Raw genomic sequence first — 22340 nt, forward strand, 5'->3', positions numbered from 1 at the left:
AGCCTCCCAAAGTGCTGGGATTGCAGACGTGAGCCACTGTGCCCAGCCTGATTTTTCTTTTGATGCAGTTTTTGTTCACAAAAAGAAATTTTTCTGGCTCCAGTCTTTGCCACTCAGCCTGTGTCAGGCTTCGCCTTTATAAATGGAGACAGTTAAGCCCGGAGCCACCTCCGTCAGGTCACGGACTCGTGGCCTTGGGTAGAAGGCTCGGTCACGCTGCTGTGATTTCAGCACTCAGCCCTGTTGGCAGTGTGGCTTTTTCTGCGCGCACATGGCTGTTGTTTTAAAGTGCTTCAGAAATGTGGCCAAGACAGCAGAAAAGGTGCGAGTGTCCCTGGCTACAAACACATTTGAAACCAAAAGGGAAAGAAAGCGCCGGCAGCCAGCAGTTGCTGCGGAAACATGACTCTCAGGCATCTGCGTCACCTGCCACCTCACAGAAGCCTCAGTTTTGTTTACAAAGCAGCGAGCGGTCAGAAAGAATCTTTGGCCACTTTGTATGTGTATGATTCACTCAGAGCAGAAGTTAAAAAACCCATGAAAAGCCTGCCCCGTGGTAAGCGGGGTGGGATAGGGATACGTTGGGGGCTTCTGAAAGCAAATTCTGGTTTAACAAACAAAAGTTCTGAAAAGTCAGCACCTGTGGGGGGTTTGCACACCTCCCCCCGCCAAGTCCATGTGGTTCGCAAGAAAGAAAAAAGAGAAAGGAAACTGGTAAACAGAGAGGGAGCTTTCCTGGAATTGTCGGGGTGTTCCAGAAGCATCCACTTGGGACTGGTTTGTTGATCCGACCACTTTGTCCCTGGGGTGGGGCGGCTGGGCCAGCTGGGACGGACCCGGGCTGGTGCCGTGATGTGTCTACCTCTGCCCTCTCCCTGCACGTACCATAACTGCATGGCTACGACCCCACCCTCATCGTCCGTCTCTGCACCTCTTTCTCCTCACGGCTCCTGGGTGGGGAGAGGCAGAGGGAGGACAGTAGCCCAGCTTGGCGGGGAGGCAGGGGGCCCCACGTCCCGAACCGCACAGCTGGAGGCAGGGCGGCGGGAGGACCATCTGGTCACCTCCTCTCTCAGACCAGAGAGAAGGTCTTCTCCCCGCCAGCCCCCAGCTCTGGTTTTCTAGGAGTCCATTCCCCAAACAGGACAGCCCTCCGGTCTCTCCCCCTCTCCGTGAAGGCCACTTGGGATTAAAAAGGAAAAAGAGAAAAAACAGCCCCAGCTAGGATTAGGGGTACAGAGGGGGCTCATGATTTCCCAGAGGACAGACTAGGAATGAGGTTAGGGGCAGGAAGGGGCATCTAACCTCGCCCACCCCACCTCGATTGCAGTGCCCAGGAGCTTCCGGGGCCCCAGGGAGAAGGAACCAGCCTCTCCCATTTCATCTCCACCCAGCTGGAAAAAAGGGGTGGGGAGGGGTAGGGAAATAAAGGTGTTGCTTTGCCAAAATGTGCTCACTGTGTATTTCTCTCTCCTCCTCCTCCTTCCCTCTCTCTCCCTTCTCTCTCTCCGTCACCCCTCTGGCTCCCCCTCCCCGGCCCCCATGTGTCTGTCCGTCTGTCTGTCTCTCTCCCAGGCCTTATGACCTATAGAAGCCAGGCGGTGCAGGAACATGCCAGCACCAACATGGGGCTGGAGGCCATAATTAGAAAGGCACTCATGGGTAAATATGACCAGTGGGAAGAGTCCCCGCCGCTCAGCGCCAATGCTTTTAACCCTCTGAATGCCAGTGCCAGCCTGCCTGCTGCTATGCCCATAACCGCTGCTGACGGACGGAGTGACCACACACTCACCTCGCCAGGTCTGCAGGCCACCCCCACCCCTCCCCTGTCTGTCCCCACCCCCCGTCTGTCCCCACCCCCAGTGTGATTAATCCTCACTCTTCCGCACTCCTCTGACAATCCCCTCCTCGAGCTTTGGAGCTTGTGACTTTATTTTTGTGCCTGTTTGACCTCATTCTGGAGTTTGCTAATCTGAAGCTGGGCTGAGAACCCCCGAGTGTCTGCACCCGCTCCCCCAGCTGCGGCCCCCTGCCCACTAGGCCCGAGGTGCTGCCGCCTGCCTCCGACACCCACACTGCCGTCCGCCCCCAGCCTTCCCGCCTTCCTCCGTGCGGGGACCCAGCTGTCTCCTTGGGGAGACTGGGCTGGAGTGAAGGCCCACCCCCGCTGCGTGGACAGGGATGGCAGCCAGCCCTATGCACAGCTCTGCCAGGCCTACTGTGTGTCCGCAGCTGGCCCTTACTCTGGCGCGGAGGAGCCCAGGGCCTGCGTCAGCCCTGGGAGTTGGAGCCTCAGGGCTCAGCCCCCCGTCTGCCTGGGTCCCTGTCAGTACCCGCTACGGGAGCAGGGAGCGGAGGAAAGAGATCTGGGTGCAGCTGTCCAGCCTTGACACTGGGGCCCCAAAACGCTTCTGGGGCCTCCGCAGGGGTCAGGCCCGGCCTCAGGGGTCCTGACTTCTCTGCTCGGGGCCTGGAGCCTGCCTGGCCTTGGCACGGTCCTGGGGCCGCGCTCAGAGTCAAACCGGAAGCCCAGGCTTCACACCCAGGGTTGCGGCCCTGGGGCTGGGGTCGCTGAGGACAGCCAGGGAGCGGCGGGGAGGGAGGGGTCCTGCGAACAGCAGACAGTGCAGCCACCAGCCCTCCCAGCAGAACCCGGCCTCCACATTCCAGGCTCTTAGCTGGGTCTGGCCATCTGGTCAACCCTGGCTTCCCAGCTGGCGCGGGCGGCAGGGAGGGGGGGTTCCTGTCGCTGCGCTCCCTCCCTCTTTGGCGGGCCCGTGGCAGGACCTCACCCGTCCATTCCCATCTTGTCTCCTGCAGGCAGCGGTGGGAAGGCCAAGGTCTCCGGCAGACCCAGCAGCCGAAAAGCCAAGTCCCCAGCCCCCGGCCTGGCATCTGGGGACCGGCCACCCTCCGTCTCCTCAGTGCACTCGGAGGGAGACTGCAACCGCCGGACGCCGCTCACCAACCGCGTGTGGGAGGACCGGCCCTCATCCGCAGGTGGGCACCGGGCGGGGGCAGGGCTGGGCTCTCCAGGCTCCCCCACACCAGGCTGCGAATCCCGCCGGGGCACTGAATGCCCAGTGCCTGCTGAGTGCCCAACTCACAGGCCTGGTCTGCAGAAGCGAGGTCCAGGGGCCTGGGCAGCCGAGCCCGGCTCACGGACGGTCAGGAGGCTTCCTCCAGGGCCACGGGCAGAGGAGGGTGTGACAGGGCCGGCCAGATCCCTCGGGCCTGGTGGGCCGTGCACGGGGCCCCGGACTCCCTCAGGCATGGTGAGAGCCCTGGAGGGCTTTCGGAAGGGAAACGCTGATCTAACTTAGGGTCAGAGGGTCCCTGGGAGAACAGACCAGAGGGACGGTGAAGACACTACCCCTACAGTCCAGGCCAAAGATGGCGGGGTGTGAACGGGGACGGAAGTTAGACGTGAAGAGAGCCGTTTCGCAGTTCGGTTGGACAGCAGCGCCGCGACCCCGGTTCCCAGCGTGGTGGGCAGGCGGCCCGCGGGGGCTGCCCAGCTCACACATCTCACTTCTCCGCGCAGGTTCCACGCCGTTCCCCTACAACCCCCTGATCATGCGGCTGCAGGCGGGTGTCATGGCCTCCCCACCCCCGCCGGGCCTCCCCTCGGGCAGCGGGCCCCTCGCTGGCCCCCACCACGCCTGGGATGAGGAGCCCAAGCCACTGCTCTGCTCGCAGTACGAGACGCTCTCTGACAGCGAGTGACTCCGAACGGGGGGACGGGCAGTGTCGGGTCCCAGCGAGCCACAGGACCAGCCTGGCAGGAGTGGGGCGGCTGCCGACTCCCCGCGCCGAGGAAGGAGCCCCTGAGTCTGCCTGCGCCTCTGTCCATCTGTCCGTCCAGAGCCGGCATCCTTGCCTGTCTGAAGCCTTAACTAAGACTCCCGCCCCGGGCTGGCCCTGTGCAGTGACCTTACTCAGGGGATGTTTACCTGGTGCTCGAGAAGGGAGGGAAGGGGGCCGGGGAGGGGGCACGGCAGGCGTGTGGCAGCCACACGCAGGCGGCCGGGGCGGCCAGGGACCCAAAGCAGGACGACCATGCACCTCCATGCCACTGCCTCCCCCGAATGCATTTGGAACCAAAGTCTAAGCTGAGCTCGCAGCCCCCGCGCCGTCCCTCCGCCTCCCACCCCGCTTAGTGCTCTGGACAGATGGACGCAGGCCCTGTCCAGTCCCCAGTGCGCTCGTTCCGGGCCCCACAGGCTGCCCCAGCCAACGAGATCGCTGGAAACCAAGTCAGGCCAGGTGGGCAGACAGAAGGGCAGGGTGCGGCCTGGGGCGAACGGCTGCTGCAAGGACTGGACTTTTCACACAGCGTGGCCGCAGCGGTGGGAAGGAAAGGCTGATGTAAATGATGTATTGGTTTACAGGGTATATTTTTGATACCTTCAATGAATTAATTCAGATGTTTTACGCAAGGAAGGACTTACCCAGTATTACTGCTGCTGTGCTTCTGATCTCTGCTTACCGTTCAAGAGGCGTGTGCAGGCCGACAGTCGGTGACCCCATCACTCGCAGGACCAAGGGGGCGGGGACTGTCCTGCTGAGTCCTCCCTCCCTCCCTTTCTTGGGCAGAATGAATTCGATGCGTATTCTGTGGCCGCCATCTGCGCAGGGTGGTGGTATCCTGTCATTTACACACGTCGTTCTAATTAAAAAGCAAATTATACTCGAGTTACAAAGGTTTCTTCTCTACCTCACACTGGGCAGCCGGTAGGCCAGACAGCTAGGGTTTAGGGGACAGGGGGAATACAAGTCTGGAGGGCCAAGGCCACATCCCCTTGAGTCACCAGGGATTGGACCCTTTTGCAAGTGAATATTTATACCCCTCATAAGGACATCACCATCAGGACATCAAATAGCCACATCCATGGTGAGGGTGTCATATGTTCACACTCATGGTGAGAAGGTGTCAGATATTCATGCCAGGGCAAGGGTGTCAAGTAGTCACACCCATGAGAGTGTCAAATGTTCACACTCATGGTGTCAGATATTCACACCACGGTGAGGGTGTCATGTTCACACTCCTGGTGTCAGGTATTCACACCATGGTGAGGATGTCAGATGTTCACACTTACAGCAAGAGTATCAAATATACCCAGGGTGAGGGTGTTGGGTATTCACACTCACAGTGAAGGTATCTAGTATTCACACCCATGGAGTCCAGGATGGGGTGGCCATCAGTTCTTACTTGGAGTCTTTTTAATGTCATCCCTGCCCACAGAGATCATGACAGGGGATGTCCCGGTGTGTTCTCAATACAGGCAGGAGAGAGAGCAACCCCTGCCAGTTTGGACAGAGACCTCTGCCCACCTGCCTCTTGGGTTCGGGTGTACCACGTCTTGGGTGTGCCCTGTCCTGTGCCTATGGCATCCCTTCTGGAGCAGAGTGGAGCCTGGTAGTGGCCACAGTTCTTTGCCATGGACCCTGGTCACTGTTGGCCTTGTCCCTTGGTGCCCATGGCCTGGCCCTCCCACTCGCTTTCCTGCCCTTTTCCTCTGCTGGCTTCAGCAGCGTGGCTGCTGGTCCACACTCCCCCAGAGCCTGACACTTTTGTATGTAGTCTCAGTCCCCAGAGACAGACTGGGTGGCAGAGCTGGAAGGGTGTCAGGGAGACTTCATTTGTCCACTGGCCCCTAGGTATGGCTGCAGGTGCCCTGGCATGGGGAGGGCACTGGGGCCGCCTGCGGTGCCACTGCCTGCTTCTGTAGAGGGAGGAAGCCCACCCTCACCCTGGAGCTTCCCCTGCTTGTCCAGCCTCCCCACAGGGCTTCTATCTGGGCAGCCCTATCACAACCTCTTAGCCTCCTTATGTCCCCAAGCCAATAGGGACAATGTTGGCCTGAGTGTGGCCCCAGGCCCAACCCCATCCCAGAGCAGAGGTCAGAGAGCCTTTAAAGCCTCTTGGTGGAGCCATGAGGTGAGTGAGCTCTGCCCAATGGCATTCCTGGAGCCACCGCGGGCTGAGGACTCCCAGCCAGTGTCCTACTCCACTCAAGACCTACCAGACGTATAACAGTTGGCAGCCAGGGAATGCCTGCCCTGCCAAGGCTGAGTCATTCTAGGTGGGTTCCCAGGGCAAACCCAGCTTCCCAGGCTCTAAAACCTATGGGAGTGCAGAGGGGGTGGGACGTGGGCCCTCTGTCGTTCATGGGCACAAGATAATCTGCAAAGCAGGGCATTCTCTTTCTGCTCTTCCTTCAGAGGTGCATCGGAACCATGCTAAGCGTGGCCCAGGGTCCTGGAATTCCGCCTATCCCCACCCCTCAGCCTTCAGGCCCAGGCAGTCTGGGGTGCTGGCCTCAGTTCACCCAGAAACAGGCAGTCCCAAATCCCCAAAGAGGGCCCATCCTGTCCCAGCGACTGGTAAGCAGGGACAAAGGGATGGTGCCCACACAGATAGGAGCCAGCCTTGGGGGCTCTGATGAGGCTTTGCCAGCAAGGATGGCCAAGATCAGGGGTCCCTGGCCCTGTGCCGGTGTCTGGCCAACCCCACATCCAGCACTGTAGACAGCAGCCCCGCAGGACTAGGGAACGATGGAAGGGAGAACCGGGGTCCGCTGGAAGCAGAAATTGCCACCTCCTGTCCCGACCTTCCCAGGGGACCCCAAGCCTCCAGGGTCTGGGCTTGCCCAGGTTCCTGCCTCCGCTAGGGAGGGACCGGGGAGGAGGGGGTTCAGAGAGACCTTTGCATCCTCAGGGGCTCTGCCCAGCCTCACTGGCTCTCTGTTACCCTGAGTACTGTGCCCAGGGTAAAAATAAGCTGAGGCCTTGGGCCCGCGCAGGCCTGGCTTCCAGCTTGGTGGCTGCAATCTGTGTTTGGGGAAGCTTCGGGTGCCCTCTGGGTCTTGGTTTCTCATCTGTGTGCCAGGCCCTGATGCGTCCAGACAAGGCTGAGCCTGGTGCCAGGCTGTAGTTCTGAGGCTGGCAGGCAGATGGCAGTGTGGGGCTGGCAAAGAGCCCTGTCCCAGGCGGGCCTGCCCTCCACCCAGGGCACAGAGCGGCCCCCACCTGGAATCCAGGCTGGGTCGGGGTATTGGTCACGCCAGCCGCCAGGGGTTGCCCGCTCATACCAGTGCTGCCCAGGATCCCACAGTACCTTGTTTAGCCACAGGTAGACCAGAGAGATGGGGGCGGACCACAGGGCTCAGCCCTCATGGCCATCACCACCAGCCCCCATCTCTGTGCGTCTGAACTGGTACCACTAGGCACCACAACGTGTCTTCTCTGGGACCAGACCCAACTCAGGCGGGCGGTTGTCTGCAGGTGCATGGAAAGCTTGCAGCCTCCTGGTGCCCTTAGAGGGTCCACTCTGTCTCCCAGCTACAGCCAGGTGGTCCCTAACCTTCAAAGACCTACCCCCAAAGCCGTCATTCACCTACCCCGAAAACCATCATTCACCTACCCCTGAAGCCCTCATCCCACCTACCCCCAAAACCATCATCCACCTACCCCCAAAGCCCTCATCCACCTACCCCCAAATCCCTCATCCACCTACCCCCAAAACCATCATTCACCTACCCCCAAAGCCCTCATCCACCTACCCCAAAAACCATCATCCACCTACCCCAAAAACCATCATCCACCTACCCTTGAAGCCCTCATCCACCTACCCCCAAAGCCCTCATCCACCTACCCCCAAAACCATCATCCACCTACCCCCAAAACCCTCATCTCACCTACCCCCAAAACCATCATCCACCTACCCCCGAAGCCCTCATCCACCTACCCCCAAAACCATCATCCACCTACCCCCAAAGCCCTCATCCCACCTACCCCCAAAACAATCATCCACCTACCCCCAAAGCCCTCATCCACCTACCCCCAAAACCATCATCCACCTACCCCCAAAGCCCTCATCTCACCTACCCCCAAAACCATCATCCACCTACCCCAAAAACCATCATCCACCTACCCTTGAAGCCCTCATCCACCTACCCCCGAAGCCCTCATCTCACCTACCCCCAAAACCATCATCCACCTACCCCCAAAGCCCTCATCCCACCTACCCCCAAAACCATCATCCACCTACCCCAAAAACCATCATCCACCTGCCCCCGAATCCGTCATCCACCTGCCCCCGAAGCCCTCATCCCACCCCTGTCTTGTGTGGCTTTTTCTCTGCTCCATCTAAAATGGAGACTCACTTTGTTTCCCTGACCCCCATCTCCCTGGAAAACCCCTTTACACACTACAAAACCCAGCTAGGGCATGACTTCCTCAAAAGACACACCACCCTGGCCCATCTTCTCTCCCCTCTGGGTCTCTGATAACCCTGCAAGCCTTGTCTCAAACCTGACAGCACCCGGAGGTGGAGCCCTTGTCTTTCCGCGCCTGACGCTGCTTTGACTCTGAACCTCCCTGGCGAGTGTGTTGGGAACAGACGCTGCAAGTGGCTAGGTCTCCACAGAAAGCTAGAAAGAGCTCCGCCAAGGACACTGTCTTAGCACGTGGAGAAGTTGGTTAAAATGTGCATTCCTGGGTCCAGTTAGATGGTCTGATGCTCTAGGTCTGGGGTTGGCCCTGGAATCTATATTCTCAACAAGCGTCCCAGGGGTTTCTGGTGGGGGTGGTTCGTGACCCCCACTATGATGGCAGGGCCGGTGCCCACGGTTGGAGCCAAGCCCTCACCTGGAACCTGGCTCCTTCACTTCCATCTAACCAGGAGGTCTCCAGTATGGGCACAAAAGTCTCTGCAGAAGGAGGCCTGGCCACCTACCCGAAGAGCTGCTGCCCACAGGGCAGGAACAGACTGGTCCTGAAGACCCTGGGGCTGGCTCTGGACAAGCCTTCCTGGGATGACACAGATAAACTGGAGCAGTCAGGGTGGCTTCTTGGAGGAGGCAGGTCTAGGGAGTGAGTAGGCTGAGAGGTGAAAACCTGTGTGGGCAAAGGCTGGGAGGGGAGGCCCAGCCAGGGACCCTCAGGAGCCCACCACCGTGGGCTGGACATAAGTCCCTGAGGGGGCTCAGGAGTGTCTAGGGTGCATGAATCCCTGGGGGCGCCCAGGAGTGTCTGCGGTGGCTTGCCGTTGCTCAATAAGGTAACTTGCCAGTTTTCTGAAATCGGGGCAGTTTCTGTCTTACAAGGGCGCTGATGGATTACGAGGGTGAATCAGACCTGGGAGGCCAGTGTGGGACCAGGGGCTGGCCCAGCAGAGAGGTCAGGACAGAGCCCCCTGCCCGGGGAGGGGTCTGGGAAGAGACCCCCTGGCGTGAAGGGGGCTCGGGGATCAGAACGACACAAGGGCAGCATGTCATGGCCAGCTGCCTGGCCCTGTCCTTCAGCCCCTCCACGCCTTGGTTTCCACGTCTGTTGAATGGGGTGGTGACATTGCTGTAGGGGAGTGACTGCTTCCTGAAAGCTATTGGTTTTTTAATTTGTTTTGTTTTGTTTATTTGTTTACATAGCCACTGTTTGCTCACGTGCAAGGGAATCAGATAGTGGCCAGAGGCAGGGGACAAGGCAGAGGTGGGGAGGGAGAAGACGCTGCAGGTGGCTGGCAGCGGTGGCTCATCTGCAAATCTGGGGAGCTGGCGCTGGCGGAAAGGCTCTCCGGCCATTCTGTCCTTGAGTGGCTAAGGAGGGCCGTCAAAGGGAACTCAGTCGTTTCTCTCGAAAGCCAAGTGGGCTCAGTGGTCTGGAAGCCACCAGCTGTCCTCACACGGGCACTTCCCCTGGAGGAAGGCCGGGGGCACGCACTTCCTCCCCAGGATTCTCCCCACCCCTGCAGGGCCGCCGTGAAGATGAAGCAGATTAAAATACACGACATGCTCCCGGCAGGGCCAGGCAGTGTGGGTGCTACCCAGGCCCCGGGTCTCGTTCCCACTCTGGCAAGGAAGCGATGGGACCGGTGTCAGCTTCAAGGACTTGCGGGGAAGGGGCATCATTTGCTGGGCAAGGCAGGGGGCTGCTGAGTCTGATTTTAGGTCTGGGAGGTAGAGCCCTTACGCTCATTTTGCAGATGCTTAGAGAAGTGAGGCGGCCTGTTCCTTTCCCAGTGACGGAGCCCATCTTGGGTCAGTTTCCCCTCCCCGAGGCCTAGTGAGTGACAGTTGCCCCTCTGGGGACATCACCGGGGTCTTTCATGGCACATTGAATCTTGCACCTCTGGTGTACCTGGGCTGCAGGGAGACGGGAAAGGCACGTTAGCAGCAGCGCCCAAAGGCTGGGCAGTTTGGGACCATTTCAGGGGTGGAATTCCCCGAGGACCAGGATCCAGACGGAACCGGCATTTCTTCCTGCCTCTCTCCAGGTCTGCTGGGCTCCCCTGGGGCAGATGAGCTGCTTCAAGGGAAAAGCACATGCACGTGGGGGCTTCTGGCCCCTCCTTCCACCCTGTGCCTGGCTGGGCTTCCCTGGACCCTGCATGACCAGCAGGCAGGCTGCACCTCCAGCGACATCAGCAAAGCCAAAACCCATGTGCATGGTGGAGGCAGCCGGAAGGCCACCAACTGCGTGCGCTCAGAGGCGGGTGTGTTCTCCGGGTTCTCCAGGTGGAGATGGCGTTAGGAAGGTAAGAGGTTTCGCGGGGGAATGCCTGTGAGAGACAGGAGAGAAGAACGGGACAGGGCGGGAAGAGCCTGGCAGGCCCTGAGGATCTGACGTGCTCAGCGGACCCCATCTGGCTCCAGAGCGAAGACGGACCCCAGCGGCACCTGTTTGTTGAAGTCATTGGCACTCTGATTGCACATGTCAGAAAGCTTTATCCACTTTCCCTTGGAGGCAGTGAGAGATCAAGGCTGTGATTGAAAATCAGGCTTGTGGAGTTGAATTTGCATGGATTAAGCAAGGTGCAAAGAATGCCACCCCCGCAGGCATCTGCAGGGAATCCCAGCATGGAAGCAGGGCTCAGGTCTGGAGGCACGCGTCTGTCCGTGCAGATCAGTGGCGGCCTCAAGATTTGTCCCCGAGTTGATGTAAACTCCTTTTGACTCGGCTGCTCTGGCTTTCATCCCCCTTCCCTGTTAGGGGCTGTCCTCCATCAAAGCAGGCAGCCGGCAGTTCAGAGCGTCAAGGATCCTGGGCTCAGATTCTGGCTCTGCCTGCTACCAGGCTGGGCAAGTTACTCCATCTCTCTGCACCTAACCTCCTCTGTGAAGTGGAGATGCAGTAGCACCCATGGCAGCGGGTAGGAATGGCATGCGACATTTCCTATGGAGTGTTTCCTACAGAGTCTGGAATAGAATGAGCGAGCTAAATTAGCACGCATAGCCTTCCCACTCGTGTTAGCTAAACCACCACCAGGCTAGGGTGTGGGCCCCAAGAGACCACCACCAATCCTGACCACGGCACTCTTGTGACCCATCCCCTCGGAGGAGCTGTCTCCAGCAGTCTCTATGGCAAATACACGCCCTGTCCCCTGCCCCCACCAACTCCAGAGCCTCGGGGCGAATTCTAGTCTGATATTCCAGTCTGACTCACTGAGGACATTGTCCCCTGGCTGCCGGTGTCCCTTTAACGCACTCACGATCTCCATGGAGCCCCAGGGGCCTCTCCAAGGGCAAGAAGGAGAGAAACAGATGGTAAGGCGCGTCCCAGCCGGCCGCTCTGCAGTGGCAGCCAGGGCACCTCTCCAGGGACGCTGTGGGTTGAGGGGCTTGCCGGAGCTGAACGCCATCAAAAATGCAGATGCCCAGGCCCATCCAAGGACCTGCCCCCCAGATGCAAGTCCCTAGGGAGGCCCAGGTCCCTGCACTCCCTGACTAGCTCTTGGATGGAGCTGGTGTACCCCGAGGCCGTCTACAGGGGTGGGGGCTCAGTTCTTCCTTGTCCCTTGGCTCCCTAGGTCACAGCTCTGGTGCCCAGATTTTCATGGCCACACAGGAAAAGGGGATTGGAGACCCATCTTCCCCTTCTCCAACCCGAGTGGGATCTGAGGGTCTCACAGACAGAAGAGGAAGTCGCGTTGGGTTTGCACAGTTTATTGAGATAATCAGTTGATTTAAGTTATTCCTTTGTTAACCAGAAAGTATCTCTGGAGAGAAAATGTACTCTCTGTATAGATATATAAAAATATATCAGTCATTCTGCCTCTCCCTGATGTCAACGGAATCACCCTCCTCACCCCCCACAGAGAGGTCTCAAGCCCCAGGGAGCCTTCCCCTCCCCCTTTTGGGGGTTGCCAGGGGAGTGGCAGGGACAGCCCCCAGCTGCCGGGCGCATTCAGGTCTGAGAGGGGAGGAAGGCTCACTGGGGCATCTCCTCGGCACCCAGCCACAGCGCGGGCTTCGGGGTGTTTGTTCAGCAGCCTGGGGGGGCTCCCCCAGCTCCCCCGCACCCCGTGCCTCCTGGCTTGTTCCAGGGAGCCCTGAGCCAAGTCTTCATCTGGCTCCCAGGCTTCGTTCTTCCCACAACATCCCACAGGCAGGGGCGAGTCTGCAGCAGGAAGGAGTAACACGCTGTCACTGCAGAATCCATCATGCACAGGAACGAAGGCTGAGGGCCGCAGCCCGGTCCCCTGGTGTCTCTTTAAACCGACAGCTGAGCTCCGACTCCCTCGAGTTCAGACTCAGCCCCTCACAGATGGCAGCATTTCCGAGAGCTCCACCGCCTCCGCGGGGCACTTTGGTTTTGACGTCAAGGGTTCTAGTCCTGGAGATGGTGCAGGAATGGGTGTTAGCTGGGGGCGCCCTGCAGGTGAGGCTCCAAAGGCTGAGCACCAACCTTTCCACTTAGATGGGCAGTGCCCCGAATCTTCAACACTGGAGGGCACGAGACAGTGGCAGGGCCAAAGCTCAAAGCATTTCTAGGCCTTCTCTGCCCCCAATATAACCAACCTCAGCCCTGGCATCAGCACCCAGCCTTTGCCCAACCTCCTGGCTCAATCTGCCAGAGGTGGCTTAGCCACGGCTCCGGACCTCTCAGTGCAACCTGCACGCGCACGAAAGGCCTGTTTGGGAAACACCCCAGGCCAGCAGCAGGGAAGAGAGGCACCCCCTTCCCTTACACACGGCCTCGGCCACCAGCCTGGGACACACAGGGTGGCAGGGCTCTCAGGGAGCTGCAGCCGCCCCCACCAGCTGAGGCTGGGATGCCTCTGTGCTTGCACTGCTCAGGGTGGTTCTCGGCTTCAAGGGCACGCTATGGACCCATTCTTCTCCCCTGACCCTGAAGGTGGCCACCACCCAACAGTGGGTGCCTCTACTGCCTTTCCAGCTTAAGTGCTAAGAAATAGGTACTTTTACTGAGTCCTTGACACCAAAACAAGGAGACACCCCACCCAGCCTGTGGGTCTGACTCCTTCCACACGGGTCCTCGGCCTGGCGGCGTCCCCGCCTGCTGCCTGGCCCCCGCCCGAGTGCCAGGCCGAGCTCATCGTGTCTATCCTCCCAGCCCCTCCAGCACCCCGGGCCGGCCCCAGCCCCAGCCCCAGCCCCATCAGAGCGTGGCAGGGCCCAGGAGGCTGGGGGCAGGGTCCTGGCACAGCTGCAGCTGCACACTGGCAGTGAACCAGCGGCTGGGCCGGCCCAGGCTGCAGTGCAGGGTGGTCCGGAAGGTGCTCCTGGCGTGCTTGGGGAAGATGATGGTGGTGCTGTGGAAGCGCAGGGCGCGCGGGCGCGGCTCCAGGGTCAGCTGGCTGCGGTACTTGCGCCACGTGCAGTTGGGCGCCGCCACGATGGTCTCGCTGTAGGCTGTGACGGTGGGCACGGGCACATAGAAGACCTTGTCCTGGAAGTGCTTCTCCGAGGCGTACTTGACCTCAGAGTTGCAGCTGGAAAGGGCAGGGGGGACCCAGAGTGAGCCCAGGAGCGGGGGCAGCCCAGTGGCCCGCCCGCACTGTGGACACCGAAGGGCCCAGGGAGACGCTCTGAAGCGTAAGGAGTGTGGGCTGCTCTGAAATGTCAAGGTCAAGACGGTCAAAGAAGGGTTAAGGGACTGTTCTGGCTCCACAGAGACTAAAGAGGCCAGACAGCCGGACCCAGTGCAGCGCCCCGGCTGATCCTGAGCTGGGGAGAAAGGAAGCCAGGAAAGGGTCTCGTGTCGTGGGGCGGATGGCAGAAACCGAGCCAGGCCGTGCGGGTCAGGTGCTGGCATCGAACCTGCGCTTCCCTCATGTTGACAGCTGTGCTGCCGCCATGAAAGAGGGTGTCCCCGTTCTTAGGAGTATCTGGGGGCTCACGGGCAGGACGTCACCAATCTCCTCTCAAATAAATAGGGCACAATATAAACAGCCAGCGACTCTGTTTGAGAGGCACCTGCCACCTTTCAGTAAGTTTGAAATTCTATCAAAATACATTTCCCAAACGCTTCTTCAACACCCCTGGATGAGTGACTGACCAGGGACCCCCAGTTCCACATCCAGAGCTTTAGGAAACCACACTGGAAGCTCTGGGAGGGAGAGAGTCCCCCCCCATCTCATTCCCCACTGAATCCCCACGAAAGACGTGTGATGGGATCAGAGGTCCCGAGGGGCCCAGCATCCGTCCTCCACCCTTGCTGGGCTTCTGGTGATCTGATTTGGGCTTGAATAATTTTAAAAACTAGACAATGAGGGCTGCTTGGGGATTGAGAACCCAGAAGTGGACCCGTTTGTCTCCTGGGACCATGTGCGTGGCTGGCGAGGGCAGCAGGCAGGAGGTCTCTGATGCTCGGCCGGCCCCACTCGACAGGGACAGGTGGACAGAGAGAGCCCCGCAGATATACAGGCAAGACTCTCGGACCCCACACTCCACCTCTGGGAAGCCTGAGCCCCAGCAGCTTCAGACGTGGTGAGTTCCCAAGCAGGAGCACCTTCATTCAGTTCAGATGCCACCTAAGATGTCATCTGCCTGGGAGGGCGCCCAGCACACCTGCAGTGCAGTAGCTCATGGGTGGCCTCGAGAACCTAACTTAGAGTCACAAAGAACATGGAGCAGCTGAGTGTCCCCCTAACACGTGGATGACAGAGCGGACAGGGGTCCTGAGTTGCCTGAATGGTTTGGTTGTGAACACCTGGCAGGGGCCAGGCGTGGTGACTCACACCTGTAATCCCATCACTTTGGGAGGCTGAGGCAGGAAGATCACTTGAGCCCAGGAGTTGGAGACCAGCCTGGGCAACATAGTGAGACCCCCATCTCTACAAAAAATACAAAAATGAGCCAGGCATGGGGGCTCGCACCTGTAGTCTTAGCTGCTCGGGAGGCTGAGGTAGGAGGATTGCTTGAGCCCAGGAGCTTGAGGCTGTAGTGAGCCATGATTCCACCAATGCACTTCAGCCTGGGTGACACAGTGAGATCCCATCTCAAAAAAAAATCTAGCGGGAAAAGGGAAGGAGAGTTAGGGCACACAAGTGGTTGTGTTTATAATTTTCCAAATTTTCTGGGATGTTGGCTTTAAAATGAAAGGAGAAGGTAAATGGGGAAATGTCTGAATAGGCCTAGGGTGGGGGTGTGGGGTGGCTCCAGAGGGAGCCTTGGGGTCAGAGTCCTAAAATCAGTTTTGTTTCTGGCCAACACATGGCCATCCGCCCCAGGACGCAGCACCCAGAGGAGCTGCCCAGACAGTAGGGAGCCTCCTGGGCCCCCCAGCCTGGCCTACTTCCTGTCCCCACCCCACAAGAGAGTCAGAACCAGCCCCCACCCCCACCCCCTCCTCCGGCACAGAGCCCAGCAGCCCACTCACCGGATCTCGTGTGTGGGTTCCGGGTTCACTTTGATCGTCTCCCCGAAGAACACCGGCAGCATCCGGGGCCTCATCTCGGACGCAGGGGGCCGTGGGCGCTGGGAGGGGGCCTGTGGGGAGAGCCAGGGACGCAGGGTTATGCAGTCCCTTGTCGCAGTGGCCTCAGCTCCCTGCTGGGCACACAGGACCACCTGACACCTTGTGGCCCTGGCTTGATCTGGAAGCTGTTTGTGGGGCCCATCAGGAAGCCCCCCCAGAGCCCCTCCCTGGGATCCAGGCATTTGGGGGTCTGCCCAGCTCCCCACCACCAGCCTGCCCTCCAGTTCCCCGTTCTCAACAAGGGGTACGGCCATGGCCTCTCGCTGCAACCTCCAGGCCATGCCCACCCCGAGCCCGGGTCAGAGTCCCGCAGAACTGGGATCCCCCCTGTGCTCTGTGTGGCGCCGAAACCACACTCAGCCTGGAGAAAGGATTCCCAGCCCTTCTTGGTGCCACCCAAGGCTCCGACAACCTCCAGAGGGGTAGAGACCCCGCCACACCTGTGTCTGTGGCGCACCTGCCAGGGAGGGACACACAGGTGGGAGCTGGCCAGGCCTGTCGAGGGCTTGGGAAGCCGGTCGGAATGGCACATATCTGGGGGAGGGCAGGGCAGGCCTACCCAGCATCCACCTCTTCTAGAAATGGCACTGCACTCCCCGAGGACAAGGACTGGATGAGGCAGGGGCGTGTAACCCACACTGGGCCAGTGAGAGCCCTGCCCAGGTTTTCCTCCAGAGCTGTGGGGACAGTCCCCCCGACCCCCCGCAGAGGGAGCTAAGAATGTGGGGGTGGAGAGCGGTGAAAATAGAGCTACACTGAGGAGAGCAGGGGTCAAAGACGGTGAAAGATCAAGTTTTGCCAACATTGTTCAAATGCCTGGGTCAAGCCACACCTGAAGCTGTCCCTAACTTGTTAGCACCAGCAAATCCATTTTGAGGCTTCAGACCATTTGAGCTGCCTTTCTGTCACTTGAAGCTAGAAGAATCTTGGCAAGGTGGGGAGAGAGAGTTCTATGGGAAAAGAAGCCATCCGCAGCCTCTTCAGACAGACACAAAGAAAGCGCTGTCTGTTCGCCTCCCCAGCCCACCCTCCAGCTCCACGCTGGGAAGTTCTTCCTCTGGTCTGTTCTAAAATCTGTCTGAAAATTCCACTCCCTGTGGAAGCAAAGACCTTCAGGGGCATGCCCCTGCCTGGAGCTTAGAAAGTGACTTAAGGACCCCACCTCATTCTCCAGTCCACCTCCCCTGCCCCCAGCTCAGCCCACTGCTGATTCAGCCTCAAACTGGTTCTGGAAACGCAGACTTCAGGCCCCACAGTCTCTCCTCAAGCCAACGCGGTGACATGCTGCCCTCCCCCAAACTTTTCTTTCCCAAGGAGCTCCACCCCCCACACCAGCTCACGGGCCTCCCGCCTCGGCCACCAACCCAAGAAAAGCCCTGTCCATCTACACTTGGGGGGTCCTTCAGGGCCAGCCCAGCAAAGTGAGACTTTGAAGTAGAGATTTTACCCAGGGCAGGGCCAGGAGGTTCTGCTTCCCAAGCCTTCCCGCCCCCCCCGCCCCCCAGGACAGGGTCTTGCTCTGTCACCCAGGCTGGAGTGCAGTGGTGCAATCACAGCTCACTGCAGCCTCGAACTCCTGGGCTCAAGCGATCCTCCCACCTCAGCCTCCCACACGGTGGGCACTACAGGTGCATGCCACCATGCCCCAGCCAATTTAAAAGAAAATGTTTGCAGAGACAGAATCTCACTATGCCGGCTGGTCTCAAGTGATCCTCCTACCTTGACCTCCCAAAGTGCTGGGATTGCGGGTGTCAGCCACCGTGCCCGGCCCCTAAAGCCGTTCAAGGCTGCCCTAGATGTGGGTGCTGCTGGGACACTCAAGTCATGGCCGACCCACAAGGAACACGTGGTGAGAGCCAGAGAGGAGCCCTGCTCTTCTATGCCACAGAGATTGGGGTTGTGTGTGACGTGGCATCCGCTCGCCTGACTCGCCCGTGTGGGGACAGCGGGGGTCTACCAGGCTGCTCCCTCGGGCCTCTGCTGGAACTACTCATGCCCGCACCAAGGGCTCAGGGAGGTGAAGGGCAGGGCATTAAATGACCCGCCTCTTTTTCAGGTATCTTGTTCCTCACTGGGGTCATGCAGATTGGACCAGAGCATACGGCGAGCGCAGCGCCGGAGAAGACAGCAGCGCACGTGTGAAGACATGGCTGCGGACACGCCAGAGGTCTTCCGCCAGCGCACGCACTGCGCTCCTGCTGTGTGCTGGCTCTGCACTCTGCACCGCTGCTGCAGTGTAGACGAAGGGCCTCCTCACCTCACACAGCTTGCTGCCTGAGTCCCCACGACTCTCAACAGTGTCCCGCCAATGGCCTAAGATGCCAACTGTCAGGAGGGCTGCGGGCACGAGAAGGGGTTTGACCACCAGGTCATGGGGAGGGCGTCCCTGTGCAGTGCCACGTGGGATGTGATCTAGGGGTGAAATTCACTTGCGGTCCCACAGGCCACACAGGTCCTGCGCTTTACTGTGTCCTGGGGTCCCCCCTTAGGCACCGGCACCACACAGCCACCAACAGCACCCAGGACACCCGCACACCCTCAGCCCCGCCTCCCCCCGTGTGTGGGCTCTAAGGATTCTAATACAGAGGCCACTAGCCGCATGGGACCGGTCAACTTCAATCCATCACAATTCAGCAGGATGAAAAAGGCCACACTCAGTCCACCCGCCACACGCGGGCAGCTGTCTTGCTGGCCGGGGTGGGTCCAGAAAACACTCACTGTCACAGCAAGCGCCCTGCACAGGCTGCCCTGGGGGGAGGCAGGCTGTGGGTGAGGTTCCCGCCGGCAGCCCAGCCCAGGCCAGCCCCAAATGGCCACTGCAGGTTGTATGCTGAGCCCCTCGAAGAAGAAGCCCCAAGACGCCCCCACCGACGGCCCTGCTCCCTGAGAGCCACTCAGGCCACTGGCTGGGCAGGCCCTGGGTTTGCCCCTGGCTCTGCCTCTGTCGGGAAGGGGAGGGCTGGAGGTGCTTGGGGTGGAGGCAGGTGTAGAGAGGAAGGCTGACGCATGCACAGGATGGGAGTTAATGGAAGACCATGCTCCGTCCACAAAGCAACGAAGACCGCTTGGAGGCACCAAAATGTGGCCAGATTTGCTGGCTCTGGCTGCAGCCTTTCATCTATTGGTTTACTGATTGTATCTAAAGTGGAGTATGCTCTATGCCTCCCAAGGAAATGCCAGACCGCCACAGCTACAGATCATCTGTCTGCTGATGCTTCGCCCTTCTCGCCCCCACATCCCTGAGCTCAGGCTTCTCTGTTTACACACTTGATAAATAGTGTGGGTCTCCGGCGCCCCTCTCCGGGCCTCGGCGGCCTCCCACTCGCCCGCCCCTGGGATCCCGCCTTTACGCACACTTACTCTTGCTTCTTAACGTCTTTGTCTCTGCTGACCTCAACTTCCTAGTTACGAGGGGGTTGGTTCTCTCACAGGCGGGGACCCAAGGGAGGTCACGGTGTGGTCTGAAACCTGCAGACCCTCTCCCCAGAAGGTGCGGCATGGCCTAGCAGGGCTAGGGTGAGATGGACCCACAGAGGTTCGTGAGACAAGCAGCGAGAGTCGAAGCACGAACACCAAAAACGCAGCCAGACGTGGCTTTCCAAGGACAAGCGCAGTGCAGGTCAAATACGGTCCCCGCGAGCCCATGTCCAATAAGATAGAGTCTTATTTGGAATTGAGGCTCCTGTGATAAGCTCATCCTGGAGGAGGGTGGGCCCTAACACCTACGACTGGTGCCCTACAAGAAGAGCAGACACAGGCCAGGCGCGGAGGCTCACGCCTGTAATCCCGGCACTGTGGGAGGCCGAGGCAGGTGGATCACCTGAGGTCAGGAGTTCGAGACCAGCCTGGCCAACATGATGAAACCCATTTCTACTAAAAAATACAAAAATTAGCTAGGATTGGTGGTGCACACCTACAATCCCAGCTACCAGGGAGGCTGAGGCAGGAGAATCACTTGAACCCCGGAGACGGAGGTTGCAATGAGCTGAGATCACGCCACTGCACTCCAGCCTGGGCAATGGAGTGAGACTCTGTCCCCACTTCCCCACTCCACAAGAAAAGAGCGGACAGACGCACAGGGATGACGTGGAGGCGGGAATGGCAGGGACGCAACCACAAACGCGGAGCACCTGCAGCCGCCAGCAGCCGGAGAGGCAGGAAGAACCCTCCCCCCGGGCCCTCGGCGGCAGTGTGGCCCTGCCCACACCTGGATTGGAACTTCCGGCCTCCAGAACTGTTCGAGAATAGAGTTCTATGGTTCCAAACCACCCAGTCGGCAGCACATTTTGACAGGAGTGACCCCCGAGGCCTGTGCCTCCCATCCCTCCAGGAAGGCACCAGGGCTGGCTGAGGCCCTGAGGGGTCCCAGGCCTGTCCTCCTCCCATCTTGATCAGGGACCGAGGATGGGAAGTCTTGTGAAACCAGTTTATCGCGGGAGTCTTCCCAGGGGAAGAGGAGAGAGGGGCTGAACAGGGGACAGCCAGGCAAGGCGGAAACACAGCCGTGGTCAGCGTGGCCCCATCACACTGGGGGTGCAGGAGTGTGACTGCCCCGTCCCACCCGAGAGAGCTGGCCGCTGGCCACTGGCTGCCCCACTCCTGGGGGTGGGAGTCACCTTCCGGGGGAAGAAGCGCCCTTTCCCCCCAAGGACAGCTCTCTAGTGAACGGGACAGCTGCCAGCCATGGGCAGCCAGCGTTCACGGCCACTGGGGACTGGGGACTTGGCACCGAGCGGGTTTTTGCTTGCGCATCTATTTCTAGGTTTTCGGCCCTTTCCCCACTCTTTGGCCCTCCCCAGATCCTGAGCCCCCCGCAGGTGGGAGGCAGGGTCTCCATTCCTTACACCCTAGCGTCTGGCTCATGGTGATGCTCGGTGCTTGGTTCCTGGCTGAAGAGGGGACAGCTGGCGGTGGGGACCCTGTTCCTCCAGGCCGGTACTCACGCCTGGGCTGCAAAGGGCCAATCCTGTAACCATGGTGACCACAGGCACACTGGCCTCGGGCAGAGGCAGTGGAGGGCAAGGCAGGAACCCTGAACTCAGAGCCAAGTCCTGCTCGGGGCCCAGCTTGATGCTTCCTCCACCTGTCCCTCCCCACCGCCTCCATGCCCGCCTGGACAATGAGGATGGAGAGTTTTTTTTTTGTTGTTTTTGTTTTTGAGATGGAGTTTCGCTCTTGTTACCCAGGCTGGAGTGCAATGGCGCGATCTCGGCTCACCGCAACCTCCGCCTCCTGGGTTCAGGCAATTCTCCTGCCTCAGCCTCCTGAGTAGCTGGGATTACAGGCACGCGCCACCATGCCCAGCTAATGTTTTTGTATTTTTGGTAGAGACGGGGTTTCACCATGTTGACCAGGATAGTCTCGATCTCTTGACCTCGTGATCCACCCACCTCGGCCTCCCAAAGTGCTGGGATTACAGGCTTCAGCCACCGCGCCCGGCCAGATGGAGAGTTTTTAACGCTGTCACTGCTCTGGGCGCCATTCTGGGCACTCGACACATAGCCTACTCATGTGATCCTTCTAAAAACCCCAGCACGCAGCTGCTAGCAACACCCCCGTTTTCCAGATGTGGAAACCGAGGCCCAGAGCGGCTAAGTCACTTGCCCAAGGCCACACAGCTGGAAGAGGCAGACTGGGGTTGGAACGCTGGCAGTGCGACTCCAAGGCCCGGGTCATCACCCTTGTTCCTCCACTGCCTCCCATGCCCGGGGGCCTGCCCCATCCCCGCCCCTCAGCCCCAGGCTGAGTGAGGAACCCATCGGGACACAGGCTCCAGGCGTCCCACTCGCCTCTGCCTGTTTCGGTCTCGCCCCTTGCCTGTGACCCGAAGCCACCTCTGTGCTCCTGCCCCTTCCTGCTGCACAGGTTCCTTCTCACTTGGCCTGGTGAGAGCCACCCAGTCGTCCGCTCCCTGTCTTAGGATCATCCTCTGTGGGGACCTGACAGCTCTATCTACTGGCCTTCATCGCAGTAACCCCTTTGTGTGTCTGTCAGCCCCAGAGAAGCAGCTCCCTAAGGTTGGAGCCCAGGGCTGGCACCTCTCCCATCCTGCATTTTGGGGAGGGGAGACCCCACACCTGCAAAGCAGCCCCTGCCCCAACCCAGAGAGCCCTGAGATTCTGTCTTCAGCCTGAGACAGCCTGAGACATGCCTGTCTTCAAGTCCGGCTACAGGCTGTGGACAAACGTCACCAGCAGCCGCATCCCTGCCGGTCATGGTCACCCCAGAACAAGGGACCACAGGGAGAGGATCGAGGCCTGGAGAAGCAGGAAGTTCCTCAAACCCCCAGCAGCTGGCCTCAAGGTGGCCTCAACTCTCCCCAGCATTGACATGGAGTGAGTGGCCCAAAAAAGAAGCAGCTGCCCCCTTCCTGGGTGTGGCACTCTGAACAACGGCCCCCAAAGATGTCCACATCCTAATCCCTGGGACCTGGGAATCTCTGCAAAAGGGACTTAGCAGATGCGATTAAGGATTCTGAGGTGGGATATGGTCCTGTGTCATCCAGGTGGGTCAGATGTCATCGCCGAGTCCTCATAAAAGGGAGGCAGGGGTCAGAGTTGGAGAGAGGCCGGAAGATGCTGCGCTGCTGGCTTTGATGACAAGGAAGGGACTGCAAG

The 22340-nt window shown here is 59.7% G+C and overlaps 2 protein-coding genes across 37 annotated transcripts in view; one reads left to right on the forward strand and one right to left on the reverse strand.

Moving 5' to 3' along the window:
• The window catches only part of NCOR2 (nuclear receptor corepressor 2), a 243319-nt gene extending 238624 nt beyond the window's left edge, over positions 1-4695 (forward strand). For 24 of the 32 annotated variants that reach the window (XM_074402040.1, XM_074402038.1, XM_074402045.1 and 21 more), the window contains 3 exons: positions 1576-1800; positions 2821-3000; positions 3545-4695. In XM_074402040.1, coding sequence (XP_074258141.1) covers positions 1576-1800; positions 2821-3000; positions 3545-3726 — 587 coding nt within the window. In that variant the 3' untranslated portion in view covers positions 3727-4695. The remainder of the gene's footprint in view (positions 1-1575; positions 1801-2820; positions 3001-3544) is intronic. The other 8 variants (XM_074402057.1, XM_074402060.1, XM_074402062.1 and 5 more) reach the window with 2 other exon arrangements.
• Positions 4696-11929: 7234 nt separating this feature from the next.
• Positions 11930-22340, reverse strand: part of RFLNA (refilin A) — a 322680-nt gene continuing 312269 nt past the window's right edge. For all 5 annotated transcript variants that reach the window (XM_074402076.1, XM_074402077.1, XM_074402078.1 and 2 more), the window contains 2 exons: positions 15625-15734; positions 11930-13735 (listed from right to left, as the gene is read on the reverse strand). In XM_074402076.1, the coding sequence (XP_074258177.1) occupies positions 13402-13735; positions 15625-15698 (408 nt within the window). In that variant the 5' untranslated portion in view covers positions 15699-15734 and the 3' untranslated portion in view covers positions 11930-13401. The remainder of the gene's footprint in view (positions 13736-15624; positions 15735-22340) is intronic.

This window comes from Saimiri boliviensis, chromosome 7, assembly GCF_048565385.1.
Source record: "Saimiri boliviensis isolate mSaiBol1 chromosome 7, mSaiBol1.pri, whole genome shotgun sequence".
Taxonomy (NCBI): Eukaryota; Metazoa; Chordata; class Mammalia; order Primates; family Cebidae; genus Saimiri; species Saimiri boliviensis.